The sequence below is a fragment of the Aulonocara stuartgranti genome (assembly GCF_965226115.1).
Source record: "Aulonocara stuartgranti genome assembly, chromosome: 4".
NCBI classification, from domain to species: domain Eukaryota; kingdom Metazoa; phylum Chordata; class Actinopteri; order Cichliformes; family Cichlidae; genus Aulonocara; species Aulonocara stuartgranti.
Genome location: NC_138942.1, coordinates 34,335,802 through 34,356,556, shown reverse-complemented (window position 1 = coordinate 34,356,556; position 20,755 = coordinate 34,335,802). Strand labels below are relative to the sequence as shown.

The 20,755-nt window shown below is 40.1% G+C and overlaps 2 protein-coding genes across 3 annotated transcripts; both read left to right on the top strand.

Moving 5' to 3' along the window:
• Nucleotides 1–4,849: 4,849 nt before the first annotated feature.
• LOC309704236 (uncharacterized protein) lies at nucleotides 4,850–7,814 on the top strand (the record flags this gene model as incomplete). The annotated part of the gene is made up of 7 exons (XM_082529284.1): nucleotides 4,850–5,076; nucleotides 5,189–5,337; nucleotides 5,424–5,724; nucleotides 5,854–5,999; nucleotides 6,215–6,461; nucleotides 6,957–7,135; nucleotides 7,241–7,814. Coding segments are annotated over 7 exons (1,314 nt in total), but the record flags the coding sequence as incomplete, so codon positions are not given.
• Nucleotides 7,815–8,114: 300 nt separating this feature from the next.
• syt5a (synaptotagmin Va) lies at nucleotides 8,115–19,602 on the top strand. Of its 2 annotated transcripts, XM_082529297.1 has the most exons (10): nucleotides 8,115–8,260; nucleotides 12,968–13,122; nucleotides 13,351–13,365; nucleotides 13,821–13,999; nucleotides 15,434–15,520; nucleotides 15,598–15,765; nucleotides 15,851–16,018; nucleotides 16,123–16,240; nucleotides 16,328–16,461; nucleotides 18,166–19,602. In XM_082529297.1, exons 2-10 carry the CDS (start codon nucleotides 12,975–12,977, stop codon nucleotides 18,373–18,375), a joined length of 1,227 nt encoding a protein of 408 aa, XP_082385423.1. In that variant the 5' UTR covers nucleotides 8,115–8,260; nucleotides 12,968–12,974; the 3' UTR covers nucleotides 18,376–19,602. The 2 variants fall into 2 exon arrangements, with proteins under 2 accessions (XP_082385423.1, XP_082385424.1); XM_082529298.1 differs by lacking the exon at nucleotides 13,351–13,365.
• The last annotated feature ends 1,153 nt before the right edge of the window (nucleotides 19,603–20,755 follow it).

Sequence of the window (20,755 nt, the reverse complement as noted above, 5' to 3'; positions counted from 1 at the left end):
GACTTCTGGAACAATGTCCTTTGGACAGATGAGAACAAAGTGGAGATGTCTGGCCATAATGCACTGCTATATTTGGAGAAAACTAACACAGCATATCAAGACAAACATCTCATACCAACTTTCAAGCACGGGTGATGATTTGGGCTTAGTTTGTTGGTGACACCACGGCCCATTGTTAATCAGTGTAGCTTCAGTCATTTTGCAGATGTACTGTTTATAAGGTTGGGGAAACCTGCAGGAAGCTTAGGTTGAAGAAGTCACTTGGATGAATGACAGAATATTTGTTCCACTGAAAACGCAATGTTCACTTGAACAGAATCAACTTTTTAGGATTTCCTTACCTGGATCATTGAGCATGCATTAAGACATTTTAACCAACTTTGGGAAGGACTGCCTCAACCTAGTATGTGAGCAAACTTAACATAAGAGCGCTGACTACAGAAACCACAACAAAAATCTTCCAGAAGGCACAGAGCCAGCTGCTCAATGAACAGGTGAGACAAACAAATTTTACCATCGATGTGTTAAATTCGAAAGCGGCTCCGATTGAGACTTACAGTGAGTCTAGATGAGAATACCCTTCAAATGGTGTTTGAATTCATTGAAAAGGCTCATCCAGCACAGCATGAACAGTCTAAGACCAGGCAACAAAGCAAGTTTGACTTACTTGTTGACATCAGCAAAACACAGAGCGTATTCTCAGCCACTAGATGAGAGAAAGATGCCACACTGAGGATGTGGATACATGAGCATGTTTCTGGCAGACAAGTCACTCAAGCAGTGAACAACATTCTCGCAAAATGACTGAACACTGAGAAAAATCTCACGAGTGGAAATGATCACAGCCACAAAATCAGCAATTTAAAAAAAACACAGTGCAGATGTGAAAGCAGATGTGGAAGTTTTGGCCTATCGCAGCAATGCAAAGCCCCCGGCCCTCACATTGCTTAGTAAAGACAACAACATTGTCGTCCTTCTGTCAGACAAGGGTTGGTGCGCAGTTTTGCTAAACCAGAAAGACTATCATGGGAAAATTATGAGCCCCTGAAACGAGACCCAGGAAGTAGTTACAGGAAGATTGTCTGAAACAGGACGATGCTATTAACCGGACCTCATGCCACAGGCTATAACCAGGGGAAACTACACCAATTCTGTATGGTTTACTGAAGATACTGAGAACAGGTACAAGGGGTGTACCTGTAAGATCATATTGTTTATTTGATCAACTTGGTCATCTATAACACCTCAAAGTTTCTGGCTTTGATCCTCAACCTGTTGGTAGTCAGCTCTAAACACCACATTTCTGGATTTTTCTGAGAAGGCGAGAGACGTCATTATGGAGGCAGATGGTTTCGTATGATGTAACATCTCTCCTCACTTGTGTTCCCGTCATTGAAGCAGTTGAGGTAGTAAGAGATAACAGGATGACTCCAACTCAGCAACAGAACCACTCTCAGCGTAATGTGTAACATAATATATGAAAAGTATTATATAATGATTTATCATATTACATCCTTTAGAAAGCTACAATGAACATGGTTTACTTTGCTATGGCTATCTGAAGATGCAAGTGTATATACTGCCCCACTCTCTTTAGGTGCTTTCTGGACTCTATATACTAGGCATGGGTACCGGTGTCCGGTGCCATGATGGCACTGGTTCTGACATAAACGGTAGTAACCAGACCGAAAAGCAGCGCACATTTCGGTGCTTTTTTTTCCTGAGCTGTGATACACTTCTAGCCAATCATTTTACGTTTCCCAGGATAGTAGGCGGGTCCAGGTACGTGCGTTCTTTTAGAGCAGAGCTACAGATTAAAAATGTCCAAGGCAAAGCGGTCAAAGGTCTGGTTGTACTTCACAGCAAAATATGCAAACTCAGCAGCAACAAGTGCTTTAAGCTGATACTGTGATACTGTCAAAGGAGGTAACACCTCGAAACTGATGAAACACCTGGCGACGCATAGCGTTTTTTTTAAAAGCCGAGAAATGCGCCGTATTTGATAGCTTGCTGCCAGACCTCACACTGTGCACGTTGGGTGGGTTGCCAGTTATCGGACCCGGAGCAACATCCCCCAAAAACCCGAAGAATAGAGTCCTGGCCCCTAGCCCTGCCAGTGTAGCAGAAATGATGAGGATGATGATGCAGCAGCAGCCGTTCTTCTCTGCGTGAGTCGCTTAATGTTGTTCGTGTGTAATTTACGTTGAGTAGGCTAACCACGTTATTACATTAATGCATGTAAGGTGAACTAGCAAACATCATCATAGCTACATGCGGCTGTCTTCTTGTTTGATGGCAGATACTCCCTTCACCCTGGCCAAAAAGGCTAAAATGACCAAAGAAAAAGTGGGAAACAGTTAAACATGAGAGGTTTTTGGACAAAGTTTGTGTTTTTTTTCCATTGATTAAGCACTGCTTCCAGCCAAGAGTGATGCCATATATGCCCCATAGCTGCAGAAAAGGCTAACATTGTTATCTTTTTACAAAAACAAAACAAAACAGCTGAACATGAGAGGTTTTTGGACAAAGTTTGTGTTCTCCATTCTTTAAGCACCGGTTCGAGCACCGTTTAAGCACTGGCACCGTTTCAAAAGTACCGATTTGGCACCGGTATCGGATAAAACCTAAACGATACCCATCCCTACTATATACCCAGATCTCTCATACTCCTCCCAGCCATGCTGTGCAGAAATACTAATTAGCCATCTTTCAGTGGTGCATCTCTAACTGGTCAAAATTCTTTTTTCTGTGGTCAGCAGTCATTCCCTAATTCCTTGAAACATAACGTGCAGTGGGATTTGGTGCTCCTGAATCCCCACATGAACATCTCTTGCAATGGGGTTGACGCAAAAGAACATACACTGGCCTGCATAAGAGTGGTATTATAACGAGCATAGCTGGGGCCGAGATGAATTCTAGCCTCTCTGAACACGACAGAGCATGCAGCAAACTGAGGAGAGTCCTATTAAAACACGTGCACTGGCCATTTCCTGGCTTGATGGTAAATATTACGAAAGCTGCTGGATGAGGCAGCTTCCAAAGCTGTGGCCCAAGAAGCTTTCGGCAAAGTGTAATGAACAGCCAAAATTATATTTGGTTGAGTGGCCTTGTCAACATTAACAAAGTGGAATCCACTCACACCACCACCTGTATTGTACTTTGATGAATTCTGAATCCTGACTAAAAATCAGTCTAAAATTAGCTAAGACAGCTAGGTCAAGTAGCTCAATAGTGCTCTGACTCTTTGTCAGTGCTCTGACATGTGAGACCGTTCAAATGCAAAACATTTGCAAAACATAGAAACTTAAGGGGCTGGCAGTGTCAGGAAACTCACAGAAAGTGCAAATTAAGTTGTTTGGATGACCCAAATTTGGGTGTGTCTTCCTTCATGCAAACATTGACGAACACTCATTAAAGTTCCATATGTTCTCCTTTACCAGACTAAATCCAGTATGTTATTTGTAGTACTCTGAAGAAAACTACGGAGAAAGTAAGTCCTCTACTTGCCAGCTGGTGTATACGAGCAATTAATGTCATTTGTTCAATTTCATAATCGATTTGACATTTCAAGGAGACATGAATGGCATGGATTATATTTGGATCTTCACAGGTAAGACAAATTACCTTTTACTAAATGTATTTTCCCATATAAAGAATCAATGCCAGATATTTTATTGTTTTAATCTATCTAAAACCCACACCATGAACCACAATTATGAAGGAAAAAAGTGCACAATCACAAAATGTACTCTTCTTTTACTCATAACCTGCTTTGCTCACTTAGAGATGTTGTGGAATATTATCTTCCCTTAATTCTTTCCTCTTTGGGTGCCTATTTTGAAAAATCAAGAACCCGTTCTAATCTCATGGTCCTGGGTTTGACCAAATGTTTTGTTTTTTGTTTTGGGCTTATATTATGTTTCTTTTGGATGTAAGAAAACTAAAGCTCTTTAAATACTTTATGTTAACAGGTATTTTCTTCTTGATGGAATCTGGTGCACCAACAGGTACAACCCTACTCCAACACCCCTTCCCACCACCCTCGACTCCCAGAGTAATCTATTAATTTGACTAATTACTACAGTTTTTTTTCTTAATAAGGTCATCTCCTCCAAAACCTGGCACTGAATCAGAATGCTGTACAGTCCTCAAACAATGACAGCCTGGGTTTTGCTGACAAGGCAGTTGATGGCAACAGAGACTCGAGCTATCAAAGAGGGTCCTGCACACTTACCACCTCACAATCTGATCCCTGGTGGAGGGTAGACCTGAAGAAAGTGTACACAATCGGCGCTGTACTAATTACCAGTACAGTAGAACTAGAAAACGGGCTGGATGGTGCTGAAATTTGGATTGGAAAGTCAACAGAGATCAATGACCATGAAAGCATGAGGTGAAAACACTTGATAAAGCCCCAAATAATGAAATCATTATGTGAATAAGATTTATTCCTTCACTTTCTTTCTGTTTTTTTTGGGCTCTTGCATACACAGGTGTGCTGTGATCTCTCACTTTCCCAGTGGACAGACATTTTACTTTCCCTGCAGGTCTTTTGAAGGACAATACGTCACAGTGTTTCTCCCTGGAAGCAAGAAGATCCTAAGTCTCTGTGAGGTTGAAGTGTACTATGGTAATCACATTTCAGTCTGATGCTGATACAGACGTCTGGTATTTCATAGACTCTGAAACTCAGAAAATGTTATGAAAATTAAGTGTGACCTTTAAAATAACTGCACAGTGCACCTTCTGCAGAAACCGACTTTTCCTGGTTTTCTTTTAAGGATACCCATCACCCAATTTAGCACTTAAAGGAGAAGCTACTCAGTCATCTACGCTCTCTTTTGCTGCTGCATCCAAAGCCATCGACGGTAGACGGAACTCGTTCTATACCAATGGGTTCTGCAGCCACACTGCTGAAGACGAGACCGACCCCTGGTGGCGGGTAGACCTGCAGCACAGCTTTACAATCACTACTGTAAAAGTCACCAACAGAGGAGATTGCTGTGCTGAAAGACTGGATGGAGCTGAGATCCGAATAGGGAACTCACTGGAGAACAATGGAAACAATAATCCCAAGTAATGATGAGAATTCAATTTTCATTATGAAATGAAATTAAGAGATACATGCTATCCAACTTTGGGAAAATCCATATTAACAGAATATTGTCTGCATATATTCGTCTGTCAGGTGTGCTTCCATCTCCCACATAAAAGCGGGTAAAACCTACACATACCAGTGTGACGGAGGCAGCATGGAGGGTCGCTTTGTGAACCTGTTTCTTCCTGGACAGAAGAAAACTCTCACCCTGTGTGAAGTGGAGGTGTATGCTGCCCGAGGTAGAGCTTTTAGTGAGTGAATCTGATCTACTGAAACACACCTGCCTGATAATGACTCATGTCTGTTTGTTCTTTTCGATACTCAGTGGAACCGCTTCCAAATGTGGCCTTAAACAAAGAAACAGTACAGTCATCGACTTGGTCTGGGACAGAATATTGGGCCTCAAAAGCTGTCGATGGATGCAGAAATGGACAAGTGCCACAAGGATGCTGTACCCACACTTCACCAACAGAGGACTCGCCCTGGTGGCACATAGACTTGTTGGGTCTCCATAAGGTCACTGCTGTCACCATCATCAACAGAGTCGGGAGTACAGCTTACAGGCTTATTGGGGCGCAGATCTTGATTGGGAACTCACTGGATCAAAATGGAATTAAAAACTCCATGTAGGACACGATTTCTCCATAAATATTTATGATTTTATTTTTCTCATTTAAACAACAGCACATTATTGTTTAGCCAAAACATTTTCTTTTGTAGATAAAATAAGTTTGATGTTTGTGTAAATCTATCAGGTGTGGCACTATCAATTCATTAGGGAGTTCCCCAACACACACATTCCAGTGTAATGAAATGGAAGGTCGCTACATCACTGTGTTCTTACCAGGACCTCAGAAAATACTGACGATGTGTGAAGTGGAGGTGTTTGCTTCTCTCTCTGGTATGGCCGTGGTGTGTTTGTTTCTAGCACCATATGTTGTGGTTGCATGTGCTTGTTGTTGCTTTCTTTATTGTCTCTATATTGCTTTCCACCTCTCAGTATTCATGTTTTAATTTGGAGCTGAAAGCAACCTTACAATTCAGCCTGTTAAAACAAAATGAAAACAACCAAACATGGTTGGAACAAACGCAACCTGTCAAAATTTTTCTTCTCAGCCCCCAAAGCTGTCACTCCTCCACCAACTCCTCCACCATCTCCTCCCACTGTGAGCGTGCTGCTGGGCGAGAGGAATGTGATGGTTGTGGGAAAGAGGCTTTGCTGGTCTGATGCTCTGATGTACTGTAGACATCATCACTGGGACCTGCTCAGCCTTCACAGCCAACAGGAGCAAGACGAGTTGGAGCAGCTGCTGGGCAGCCTTCCCTTCACCCTCACAGACTACATCTGGCTGGGACTGCGCAGGTACTGTGCTTATCATGTAAATGCTCTTAACACCTCAATGAATGAACAGGACATAATATGAATGAGATGTTGTTCATGTCCAGTTGCAATACAATGTAAAAAGAAATCTATCCAATGATTAGAAATGTGAAATGACCACAAAGAGACAGAAGAAGAAGTAACCACATCAAATAAAAATATCACCACAAAGCAATGCAAACAATGTACACAATGACTCAAACTGACTAGGAAAGGTTTAAAAGAAGATAGAGAACACACAAAGTTACCAACAGAGCACCACTTATCTAACCGAGGGTCACAGGAGTGCAGTTAGTTCATAATAACCCTGAACTTGGTAGGAGGAAGAAAATGGATGAATGGTTGGTTTTAGGTTTTTGGCCCCATTTAACATCATAAAGATAAATCTGCATCATATAATTGTGGAAAAAAGAGAAAAAGCTTTTAAACATCCACAGGTAACATAAACAGCAGCATTTTGTTCACTCTGTCCAACAGGTCACTAAGAGGAAATGACTGGTTCTGGATGTCTGGACATTCCATGAATTTCTTCCATTGGCCACAAAATTGGGTCCCTCGCTATTATTCGAACACCTGTGGCGGCATGGGCAGCACAGAGGACTTCCAGTGGAAGGACATCCACTGTGGGAAACAACTCAACTTCATTTGCCAATTAGGTTGGGCTTATACCACTGTAATGCATTCTGCGATTAGTTGTACACTTGTGATTCCTCACAGTATCGTGTTTCTGGGGATTAATTACTCTACTCTCTGTTCATTAGGTGCTGGGGACGACATGCAAAGAGTGTATTTCTACAGCACCAAGAAAGACAGAACCCTAGAGTAAAGGCCAACAACATATTGCAAATGCAAATTGCAATGTGTATAAGGGGGGCTCATCTCACCTTATAGGAGGCAACCTTTCTGCAAACAGCTGCAGTCGGACTTGGACTGACTGCAGTCACTCTGAGAGAGATTAGTGAAGGTTTCAAATAATTGCTGTCCAATTTATAAATGCAGACTAACTGCTACAACGATTCCATCAGTTTGAATGAGGCTTTATCAGTGAGAACAACTCAACTTCAGGTTATATTCCTTTGTTACTAGGTTACTGAGTGCAAATGTAAAAGTTAACTATGAATTTCTGTTAAATGGGTTTTTCTCTCTATATAGACAGATCGGTGATTTACAATTTATTACTGTTAGTTGCCGTATTATCAGAAACATATTGCATGTAATTACCAGCTTGACCCCATTCATCTCCTCCTAGATGAGTCGACCAATCATGATGAAACTTTGCACAGACATTGTCTAGGGCTCTGTAAGTGCCAACATCTAATTGCTATATACAAATGTTTTACCCACAATTGTATATATTTGTCAGATTAGAGTGTTTGTTGCAATATAATGTATCATAGCATCATCACTATAGTGATTGTATGTTTGTATGTTTCCTCTCTGCTAGTTTAAAAAATAAAGTGTCACTGTGTTAATGAACCTTTATGAACCATTTGATTTTAATTTGATTACAAAAGTAGCTTTAAAGGTGTTTCTGTATTATATGAATGATCTTAGCAATGAAATGCAGATCACCGCTGAAAAAACACAGAACTAAACTAGGTGATTAGTTAGTAGCTGGCAGTGAGGGATACTGCAAGGATTAGTGCAGAGGGGGTGAGAGAGAGAGACAGTCGTGCACACCAGCTTCTCTTTAATCAGTGGTGGAGGATTTATGGTGGAGAACATTTGGATGCAGAAAGTAATAACAGAAAAAGACACAAGACGGACTGAGGTTACATCATGTGAGTTATGCTTTTCCTCTTTTATTTTCACCGTATCATGTTTTACTTTAGGTATATAATGCATATAAAATATACATTTAATCAAACTGTTGACATTAATATTGTCTATACCGTAGATATAAAGTATCAAGCTTTGTATCAGTGTCTTATTTCAGGTCTTATTTACAGTTAATACCTCCCTGCTTTTGTACACGTCTGTGTATTTATAAGCATATTACAGTCATGCTGTAAATTTCTTAAGATATAACCATGTAGACATTAATTTGCACCCTTCAGTTATTGAGTATCTATTTTTTTTGAGCAGTGAGAAAGTTCCCTCTTGGAAAATACATTTGATGATACATAGTGTAGGATTCCTAAGGTGGCAAAGATTAGTTTAAGTGGATTATAGGAATCTACCTCTATTTCTAGTGTCTGTGATCACGTGAAGTCACCTGCTGTATTCGCCTGTAACATCTCTGTTTGTTATGGAGGTTAAAGGTTTGCTTCTTTCCTGTCAGGGCTACTGTAAGTGCAGATGACTTTTTCCAGTAACTTTGTTTTGATAAGCTAATCTATTCCACAAAAAGGATCTGTTTTGTCATGGTTGGCAGCTATGGGCTGCTGTATTAGAGGTGAACCTTGATTTTTTTGTTGGTTCATTTTCCATCTACTAACAGGAAGAAGTGGGGTTTAGACATCAATAAGTATATTTGATTAATCAATCCAAGTATTTGGTGGAGGCATGTTGGATGATCTGATGGCTCACTGAAGCTTGTATACGTCAGCTCTGTAAACTCTGAGGTGCAACATTTCAAAAATAGCTTTTGAGATGTTTCCTTGTAAATAAAATGATGAACCAGCCAGCAGGCAATAAATGCCATCCACAGAGCTGCTGTTAAAAACAGCAGTAGAGCCCCAGCTGTGAGTCACCTTGTGCTCCTTTATGAAAGACAATGTATTGGCAAGGAATATCCACAATCTGTAGTTCCTCCAACAGTGCCGATCACCAGAGTATCCAGCGCATTTCCAGATCGATGAGGTGAAACGATGATGTTCTGAAGACAAACTACAGAAAAGTGCATCTTTGATGTTTTACAAAGTGCATTTTTATCCTTTTGGGGGTTTTTGTATCCAAGACGTGATCATATGAACAACCCAGATACAAAATATTACCTCATTATCAAGGTGAGATGGAGATGGGTAGCAAAGGGGCTTGCAGATACAGAGCAACTTTAAGAAGACTAATGCAGCTTAAACTGCAAATCCTATATGAAAGGTTGATGTGCTGAATGGTATGCATGATTTACTCTTTAACCATAACACAAATCTGATTATTACATCATAGCTAATAACCTGTATACGCTGAACACCTTTCTAAGCTGTCTTCCTCTTGGCAGCACTTTCACAAAGTGCAGATTTTACAGTAATGTGCAAACATTTTTGAGTTTTGAGTTTTTAATCATAGGAACAAGTTAGTGCATAAAATGAAAAACAAAGTGCTGATTCACATGTCTGCTGCATTTTGTGTCAGCTGGAATTGTCTCCTTTCCAGTTTATTCTATGCTAAAACAAGCACTCTTGCTATGAATACCATTTATACAGTGTCAGTCACAATAGGGTCCTTTTACTCAGTTATACAACACTGCAATTAAAGAACATGAGAATGTGAGGCTGATGCAGAATATTAATACACTTTACTGGCTATTGTCATGTTTGACAAACTCTGAGATTCAGGTTTCTTTGTTTGTAACACGAGTTTTCTTAACAAAACAGGAAAAAGAAACCGTTGCTACTATTGTGTGTGGGGCATCCTTTCTCTTCAAGAGTTGGTTCACATTAATAATCTTTCAACTGAATTTCAGTCTTCTGACGTGTGATTTGGGTGGACTGTGTTTCTCCAAGCTTTAAATTCTGGACAGACACACACATTACTGACCAGGATTCTGACTTTGGGTGGAGCCCAGCTTAAAGCTGCTGTGACCCAGAAAACATGTGCAATTATCATCCAAAGGTTTTGGGGTGTTCTAAATCCCTCCAAACAGGTGGTTATTTAACACACCTTCCTGTGGCATAAACAGTAATATGATACATAGTATGATGCTTGCTATTATCCAGGATCCTCACTATACCATCTGAGGCTTATACCTACTGAGACATTTATTTGATTTAAACTAATATGTTATACGCTGATGATCCCATCCTGTAAAAACATAAAATGAAGCATTCATTTATTTGCAATTGAAATAATTTAATTGTATTTTACTTTGACTCACATGTTTTTTTTATTTTTGTGTGTAAATATGTTTTAACCTCTTTTTGATGCAGTTTAGTGTTAACAGCAATGTGCGGTCTGCAAATCCATTCAAAATACACATACAGTGAATTATTCTATGTATCTATCTGCATGCACAAACACAGACACACAAACATGCTTCGGTCTCCCTCTCTAATCCTCTGCTTATACAATCAGGGGGCTGTAAGGGTCATTGTAACAAAGCTTGCCAGCTGAACCAGATCTCATTATTGAAATATGTTGCCTATGAGCCTCTCCGTGTGCAGTAGTGCATATCAGCAGGGAGACATGTATCTAAATCAGGACTAATCACAGACAGATGGAGACAACAGAGGGAGGAGGAGTGAAGGAGAAGTGGTGACAGTGTGGGCGGAGAAAGGGGAGGAACCCCGGAGAGGCAAACTGTCCTTAATTTGGTTAAGCCTGAGATTTTTGGATTACCTTTGGCAATTAATCTTGTTACAGTGCTGTGCAGCGACAGAGGGACGTGGGAGGGGCCTGTGTGTGTTTAAAAGTAACTAACCTTGTGGTCTGCTATGATGTAGCTTATTTATCTGCTCAGCTACATAGGTAGGATGAGTAATATGTATTTGTATTAGGTTGTTACATTGTAGAAAATGAAACAATGTAGCCACTTTCAAATGGACTAGAAGTGTGTTAGTGTAAACCAAGAATCAGAAACGGGACGTGTTACTGACTGACAAACAGAGATGTTCACAAAATAACAGCTTGTTAGCCAAACGCTCCAAAAAAGTATGCCTTTAACATCAGGTTGTATTAAGTGAATTTTTGGATTTGAGAAAACCTGGAAAAAATGTCTTTGAGAAAATAAATCAGACCTTACTCATTCAGACCTAGTCCTGTTAGCTGTTAATGTCTGGCTGCTAGGGAAAAAAGTGTAGTCTCCAACTGGTAGGTAACTGGTTCTGGAGTTTCCTGGTTAAAAACCTTCATTTGATTGATTTGGTCGCTAACAAATTGCTGTGGTCACTGCCAGTTTGCACAGTGGGTTCTCTTAACTTTGATGTAAACATGCGCAAACTGTGACAAGTGCAAAACAAACCAGAAACATCAACTGTTTGCCTTCAAAGGAAAAGTTGCATGATTTGAAATGTCTTGGGTGAAGCAGGAAGGCACAACTTTTACCTTTTTAAGTTTCACTACAAATTGTAGGGGCCACAAAGGGGCTACTTAAAAAAATCTCTAAATAATGAAATTAAATATCAATCAAAAATTGGCTCCTTAAACTGTTGCATAGGTAGTCTAGAATATGCTGATTGTTCTATTAATCTTGTACATGTGGAACTCTAAAAGCACCTGATTTTACTGGGTAATTCAGTTTCCTACTATATTATTATACATTCAGAAAACGTACAGATACATTTACTTGTTATCTAGTTTGAACACAATGTATGAAATATGTGAATACCTTATCAAATATAACACAGATTAAACTACACAACAGCAGTCTATGTAAAAGGGATGAAGTTACAGTGACACTTACACACAAATGAGTTTGAATATTTCACTTACCTGATAAAACACAATGCTTTAGACTAAGCACACACTTTGAGCATGAGAATGAGGCGATGGAGAGAGGATTAAAGGGATTACAGCCAGGTCAAAGGTCAAAAAGGACAGAATGAAATGAGGGCACATTTAAATCAGAGTGAAACAGTGAGAAGAGCTATTACTTTACTGCACTTTGTAGTAATTCTGTTGCATCGTGTAGGTAAAATTAAAAAATCCAATTAATCTAAAGACTAAAATTAGTGGAGGTTTTAACCTCCCCACAATCAATTTGTAATATTGTTCCCAAAAGCTGCCCACCATTGCTGGACATGTGTGGCTGCCTGATCACAACCATTTTATCAACCATATAAATACAAATGAACTGCTGTGCACCCGGCGAGAGGCGGGGTGCACCCTGCACAGGCCACCAATCTGTTGCAGGGAAACTCTAATTTAACTTTTAACAATGAATTTAATTTATTTGATTCATTTCATATCAATTTAATTTTCATATGCTTTTATATTTTTATATGTGAATGCTGATCCACAGCAAATGCCAGCTGAAAGCACATTATAAGGCTTTACAAAGTAAAAAGGAAAACGACAACCAGAGAGCAAGCGCTTGATGACAGTGGAAAGGAAAAACTCCCGCAGAACCAGATTCAGGGAGGGGCATGAGGGGAAGGAGAAAAATGAAAGCATGCATAGACAAATGCCCTTTAATGACAAGCAGCAGTGGTGTATCAACACACAAAGAGAAGGACTGACTGTGACTGAACATGCATCTCTTCTGGTTTTCTGTCTCCTAAATCTGCCGATTTGCAATCCTATCGTCTCGCTGCTGTCTCCGTCAAGTCTTCTTTACGATCAGCTTGGATCCTGTTATTTATTGTTTGTCTGCTTTCCTTTTTTTTTTACAGAGCAACAATGCGACTGGTCAACATGGCTGGAGTGCGGCTCCGCCGGGCAGCTGAGGAGGAGGAGAAGGAGCGGCCACCCCCTCCACCACCCGTCTCCCACCACCAGTTTAACAGCGTGAAGAACAAGTTCTTTAATGAGCTCACACATCTGCCAAGTGAGCACACGGCTATCTAAACATAACGTTACAGTTTAAGCTGAAAAGAAAAAAATCACAAACTTTCATATTGTAAACTTAAGGAAAATGTTAGATGAAATTGTGCATCAGAAAGCAGATCAGGGTATCTATCTCAGTCTCTTTCATCTCATCATCCTGTCATTCATTTTTCCCATTCTGTCTTCTCTCGTTTCTTCGCCGTGTGACCTTTCTGTCCTGCTCTCCAAGATCATAAACTCAAGAGTAAGTTCATCTCACATCTCATGCTGCTGTGTTTGTCGCACAGAGTCACGTTCTTAAGGTTATTCCAACTCATCCTGGGCGGAACAGCAGACACATGAAAAAAGGCAACTGATAAAATGTTGACCCTAAAAGCAAGTATTTTATAGAGTCAGTCTTTAAGTTTATTTACTCATCTACAGTATAGCTAGCTACCGTTTCTTAGAAACAGCAGTGCTTTGAGATAAATGCTCACAGTAAGAGTGCTAATAATTTGATTTAAACCAGTCAGAGGGCTGAGGGCCACTAAACCTGTTGGAAGCCCAAGAAGCCATGATATTGTGAGCTGATTATGTTGGATGACACATTAACATTAACACTTTAAAAGCGTTTGACTTTCTGACCTGTGCAGTGTGATCACTCTTTTCTTTTTATGCAGCACTAATCTACATTTCCCCTTCCTCTCATCCTTTCTCCAGTGCCCATGTGGGCTGTGGGTGCCATTGTGGTTGTGGTCCTTGCTCTTGTCGGCTGCCTGGGATTCTGCATCTACAAGAAGTGCTTCAACAAGAGCAAGCCCAAGAAGGCCCGCGAGAGGAAGGGAGGACGAGGACGCAGGAAGAAGGACAAGGAGGGAGAGGAGGGAGAGGAGAAAAAGGTGAGAAAAGAGGAATTTCTTTTCTTCAAAAAGAAGAAAACCTGCACTACTTGGTAACTCTGCTTAGTTTGGTCTAAAATTCCCTTACTGTGGGTTGTGCAGTAGAGGGGCAACATTGAGACAACCCCCAAAACAGCAATGTTTTTACACGTGGAGGATTTTTACCCCTTATCTTTTATTAGTTTTGCATTTGGCTACAGTCAGTGTTACCGCTGGTAGCATGAGGCTACATATAATATATAACCCCTCCAGGATGCCACATTAATATATTCCACTGTCAGCGAGTTTGCTGTCTCTCAAGGGCATGGAGGAGATTCCAGGACACAAACAGATATTCTAGGAGAGCTGGATCAGACTCTAGAGGATCTTTTATTCAGCAGGACCAGAATCTGCTTCTTTGTGCGAGAAGAACGGGATGAAGACTTCCTGAGCTACGATATGACATCCAGCTGGAAGCTGGTGTGAATGTGTGTGACCAAACACTCAAAAACAGATTTCATGAGGGTAGCCTCAGGGCCTCTAGTGGGCCCTCTGCTTATTGTCTGGCACTGTGAACCTGATTTCTATTTGCAATAGAAGACCAGAACTGGCAGGTCCACCACGGACGTCTATGCCCCACAGATGGTCTGCAGAAGCTGTGGAGAGCATTGTGATGCCTGTAACATTATTCAGCATGACGAATTTGGTGGTGGGTCAGTGATTGTCTGAGGAAGCGTATCAATGGAGGGACACAGATCTCTACAGGCTATGCAACATTCACCCTAACTGCCACATATTATCACACATTTGCAGAGCTTTTTATGCTAAGCAGCTATTAGGAACAGAAAGAAAGGGAAGCCTAAGGCCCAAGGCTAGCCTAATTTATCCTAAATGGTAGCAGAATGTAGATTTTCTTTTTTCTTTTTTTTTTACAATTTTGTGGCTAAGCTATCAGCTGCTGGCTGCAGTATCAAATTTTAAATTAGGAAATGAGGGTGTTATTAGGTATAATTATTATTATTGGGATGTGAATCAAGAAAGATCCATGGCTGCATACATCCTCCACCCTCTGCGTGTCAACAGATGGAGTTAGCTGCAGCTCTGGGTTTTCTATCTGATTGTAATCACTGATTAACTGTTCACAGCTGTTTGGCCTTTATCCAGGTTGAGACTAGTGATGGCTGAAATCACTGCTTAAACTGCACACAACAGCCACAGTGCACTAGGGTAAACACAAAAGGAGTCAGAACTGCCAGTACTTTGCTTTTGGGCACTGGAGAATATAGATTATTTCATCAAAGGGTTATATTTTCACACAGACTCCAAACCAGAGTATTATATTTAAATATTTACATTTAAGCCTTCCTTGTTCATTTTCTTTTCCATATTTTAGACATTTTGCAGAATCATGGTGTGGCATGGTGTGTTAACTTCTATCCAATTTGTGTCTTCCAGGAAGGAGAGGAAGGGAAGCAGGAGGAGGAGAAAGAGTCCCTTGGCAAACTTGAGTACACACTGGATTATAACTTCACTGATAATCAGGTACACACACATTTAACCCAATAAAAGAAGGATTTTATGACCTTCATCTAACATCTGTTTCCTCCCTCCTCTTGCAGCTGATAGTTGGCATCCTCCAGGCTCAGGATCTCCCAGCCATGGACATGGGCGGCACCTCAGACCCCTACGTCAAAGTCTACATGTTGCCAGACAAGAAAAAGAAATTTGAAACCAAAATCCAGCGCAAGAACCTCTGCCCTGTGTTTAATGAGACCTTCACCTTTAAGGTTTGAATCACACTGATGATATTATATTTTTAAATCGCTGAGCACCACCTCATCACTCAACATTGTTAATAATTTTCTTCTTCAGATACCCTACAGTGAACTGGGCGGTCAGACTTTGGTGCTGCAAGTTTTTGACTTTGACCGTTTTGGTAAACATGATGTCATCGGTGAAATCAAGATCCCCATGAACTCCATAGACCTCGGCCAGCCAATACATGAATGGCGGGATCTGGTTGGAGGAGAAAAAGAGGAGGTAAAGGTGTTTTTCCATCTCCTGGAAACATGATAAATCTAATGGTACATACCGGTTTTGGGCAAGATAACCAAATCCCTGTGTTTATTTTTTGTTCCTGACAGCAAGAGAAACTCGGTGATATCTGTATTTCCCTTCGTTATGTCCCCACTGCCGGAAAGTTAACGGTTAACATTATGGAAGCCAAGAATCTAAAGAAGATGGATGTTGGAGGACTGTCAGGTGAACACACATACTCGTACTTGTGCTTGTTAAAGACTCTGGAGAGCTCTGCTAACTGATTATCCTGATGTCATGTCTCTCTCTCAGATCCCTTCGTTAAGGTAGTTCTTCAACACAACGGCAAACGAATCAAAAAGAAGAAGACGTCAGTCAAGCAAAACACACTGAATCCTTACTTCAATGAGAGCTTCAGCTTCGAGATCCCGTTCTCCCAGATCCAGGTTTGTATGCATCACAGTTTGACCCCGTCATATTTAGACCAGAGAGTTGCATCAATGGACAGGGCTTAAATTGTGCAACGTTTTTTCCTGTGGTTGCATTCAGCTTGTGCACTATTTTATTTTAGGAGGCCTGAAACAGAGGCTGTTAGAAATACTGCTGTGCCAGGTTTAGGCTGAAAATTCCAGCACTGTGTTTGAATGAGAAGAAACACAAACATCTGGAAAACGTGCCCCCATGTTTGCCTCTCGATTGGCTCTTGAAACTCAAAAGAATAAAGGCAACATTTTTACCTAGCTCGTATAGATTTTGTGATTTCATCAATCAATCAATCAATCAATCAAAATTTATTTATATAGCACATTTTTAAGACCGAAGTACACCAAAGTGCTTTCCAGTAAAATCGCAGTACAAATAAAATCACACTAAAATATAAATTACAAATATATAAAATATAAGATAGTTACATAATCTAAATACAGAGCCAGATGTAAATTACCCTAATTCGCCTTAAATGCCAGATCAAACAAATACGTTTTTAAACGTGATTTAAAAGACTGAATGGAATCTGACGCGCGAATATGAAGAGGGAGAGTATTCCATAGCCTGGGTGCAGCAACGGCAAAGGCACGGTCTCCTCTGGTCTTCAGCCGAGACCTAGGTTGCACCAAGAGCAGTTGGCCCGATGATCTTAGTGCTCTCTGAGGGCTGTACAGACAGAGGAGATCAGCTAAGTAGTCAGGTGCCATATTGTTTAAAATTTTATAAGTAAACAATAGAATTTTAAAATCAAATTTCATCTTGTGCTTCTTGCAGAGATTTTCCTTTAGTCTTGCCCCAACTTCCTCTAATGATACTCATGCCACAGTTTTAATATGTTGTATAATTTGCAAAGTTCACATATCCCCGGTATGTTATATAGTTTTACAGCAGACTGAGCAGAGAAAACACTGAAATAATATAGGTTTAAATTTCAAATGAATCCGTTTGATTTAGCCTTCTCAGAAGACCAGTCACTACATGTATCAACCCTTTAAAGCTGGAACCATGTAATAATTTAAATAAAAAAAAATAGTGTTTATCAAACCGTCTGAGAATTAAAAAGAAAAAAAGTTAAATTACAAATATTATTTCATATAGTTTTAATTTGTATCATAATTGCAACATGGAGCATTTTTGCAATTTGTTGCTTAAAAAGTATTTTTTTGGGGGGGGGGCGTCTCACTGATGATGATGATGCTTACACTAGGTGTTAAGAGGTTAAATTATAAATGTGAAAGTACTACCAAAGTATTCCAGAGGGACGCGACAAGACAATGATCCAAATCTACAACAGGATGGCTGAAAAGAAAAAGAATGAAGGTGTTGCAATGACCAGTCAGTATCAACCTGATCGACATGCTGTGGCAGGACTTTAAGAGAGGTGTACACAAACAAAAGCCCTCAAGCTTCAGTGACTTGAAGCAAGATTGTTGAAGAGTGGGTTAAAAATTAAGTAATTATTGCTAAAGGTGAGTCTACAAGCCACTGAATCATGGATCGTACCTAGTGAGTCCTGTTAAAACTTTCTTTTTCATAGGTCTGCATTACCCAGTAGCTAAACCTGACCAACCATCATAACCTGAGTTTACTCAAAAGCTGTACAATAACATCACTCAACTTGGAATAAAGGTGCACACCTGACCCTCATCTGTCTCCTCACACAGAAACTTCAGGTGGTGATCACCGTATATGACTATGACAAGCTGGGCAGCAACGATGCCATCGGCAAGTGCTGGATTGGCTACGGCGCCTCAGGCGTCGGGCTGCGCCACTGGTCAGACATGCTGGCCAATCCTAGGCGTCCTGTGGCCCAGTGGCATACGCTGCTGCCCGAGGAGGAGGTGGATGCTGCTCTGAAGGCCCCCATCCGCTAAAGACGCTCACATAGTAACTTACACATGTGTACAGCATCGTGTGCATAGCAGGGTGTTTGTTTCAATAATAAACCAAACGCCTGTAGAGTTTTATAACTTGATGCATTTTTAACCATATTTCAGTTTTAAACGTAATTCCTTTTGTAACATAACTTCGGGATGTCATTGTATGACTGCGTGTTATACTGAGTGCATCCTATAGAGATGCTTACAAACATATTAACATATTAACTGCACACTTCCTCTGAATGGCTCACAAAGTATAAATTAAAGAGCCACAACACAGTTTAACTTTTTGCTTCCATAAAGCTGGAGGACTAACAAAACTGCATCATCTTAGATTTTAACTGAGCTTCAAGGCAAAACTCTCCTACTCTTTGTTATCTATTGACCGTTTTCTCATTAAGCTTTATGCTGACTTATGTAGTCAAATCCTGTCTTCAGGTTAATTCTGATTGTCTTCTTTAGTATTAGTATAATTATGCAGCAGTTAACGTTGCTTTTCTGGTACTCTGCCTGGTTAATAGAGTTCTCCAAAATACTACTACATTTCCTAGAAACCCTGCTTCTCCTGCTTTTCGATTGATTTTTATGACCAGCAACAGCCCAGTCTTATACTACATTAGCATGGCCACTAGCAGGTTTAAGTGCAAGGATGCTAATCTGTTAGCAGATTTCCTGCCTCAAAGTTCTGTTTAATGAAGTTTTATACAACAACATTGGGTCTAATGACTGAGGTTGAAGCGCTGAACATTATAGAATTTAGGAGAAATGTGAAATATTGCTGTTAACATTTAGTAGTTAAAAATGTTAAAAATGTGGTTTTGTTAGTTTCTTACAGTACAAATAGACCAAATAGCAAAAACTAGCCTACCGAGCCTGTGGCTGTCAGTTCTCGTTGTTGTATCGTCCCAGAGGAGCAAAACGGAAAAACCAGAGGAGCTCTGAGCTCATGTGTGAATCTTCTTCTCAAATTTCTATTCCTTATTTTGTCCCATGAATTTATCTTCATGGCTTCTGTTTTCAACACAACGTAAAACTTTTCAATGAAAGTGATGAAATTTGTTGTATCTAGTGTTCCATGTTTTACTTCTTATTTATCTTTCTCTTTGTGGTTCCTTCTCTGTTTGTGTGTATAAACTGTATAAAGAAAGATGTTTTCATTTTCATTGCATATAATGTGACTGTAAATAAATAGCTGAATAAATGTTTCCAAACAATGACAAATGTATTTATTTATTATGTGTCAGATTGGAAAATGTAACATATAATACTGCACATTAGAGGTTTTACTGAACTTAAAATTACCAGCACTGAAAGTGGAGTCTATTTCTCTGCCCAATCTGTGTGTGTGTGTGTGTGTGTGTTTTGATTCAATGAGGCGAGTGAAAGACTGGATTAACACTGTGTCCTTTTTAGTCCTTGCCTCACACAATGAGCCAAACATGTGAGGGAGGCGTTAGAGAGAGGCACAGGGTGTCACAGGAAAGGAAAATGCACCCTCCATCGCCCATACAAGACAACCCTTCACACCAAGGAGTATTAACCTGACACATTTTATTGTAAACCATTTCTTAGTCTTTTTTTATTTATTTATTTATTTTACATCGCCCATAATCAGTGTGTTAACTCATTTTGAAAATCAGTGGATGTGCTGGTACTGATGCAGGGACATTAACTGAATGTGTAAGTTTAATTAAATTCAGACCAACACTGTTGGACATTTACCAATTCTAGTTAACTGCAGACGGACAGATGGATGTCTCAACATGCCATAAACTTGCAGGTCCTTCGGCCAGATGAGCAGGAAAAACAACAAAAAACATTTTGAGGTTTTGAGGAAGAATCCAAAAGAAAATTTGTGTTTGTTTGAATTTGAAAAAGTATTCATTAAACTTTCATTCTTTTTCTTTTACCCTTAACAGACAGTAAAATGATAATGAGAAAAGTTACAATATTTAGGATCAGTTTTTAAATGTGGATGCTTATTACAAAGTTGGATCTGATGTGTGTAAAAACTGTTACATTCTAATGTTAATAGAGCAGGTGGGGTCATATCCTGCTGCACATACTGCTTGGTTTGGTTTACATGTGTTAGGTTTACTATTCAGTGGGTTTAGGGACCAAATCTATATGGTTAGGTTTACAAAAAAATGAAGTTTGGGTTTATTCTCGCGGAATTAGAGATAAGAGTACTGCATGCGTCACAGCAGTGGTCCCCAACCCGGCCCGGTCGTTTGGTACCGGGCAGCGAGAGTTGAGGCTCGGGTGTGAAATTAATGGTTTTTCAATTCAATTCAATTTTGTCTATATAGCGCCAAATCACAACAACAGTTGCCTCAAGGTGCTTCATATTGTACAGCAGATCGTACAATAATAG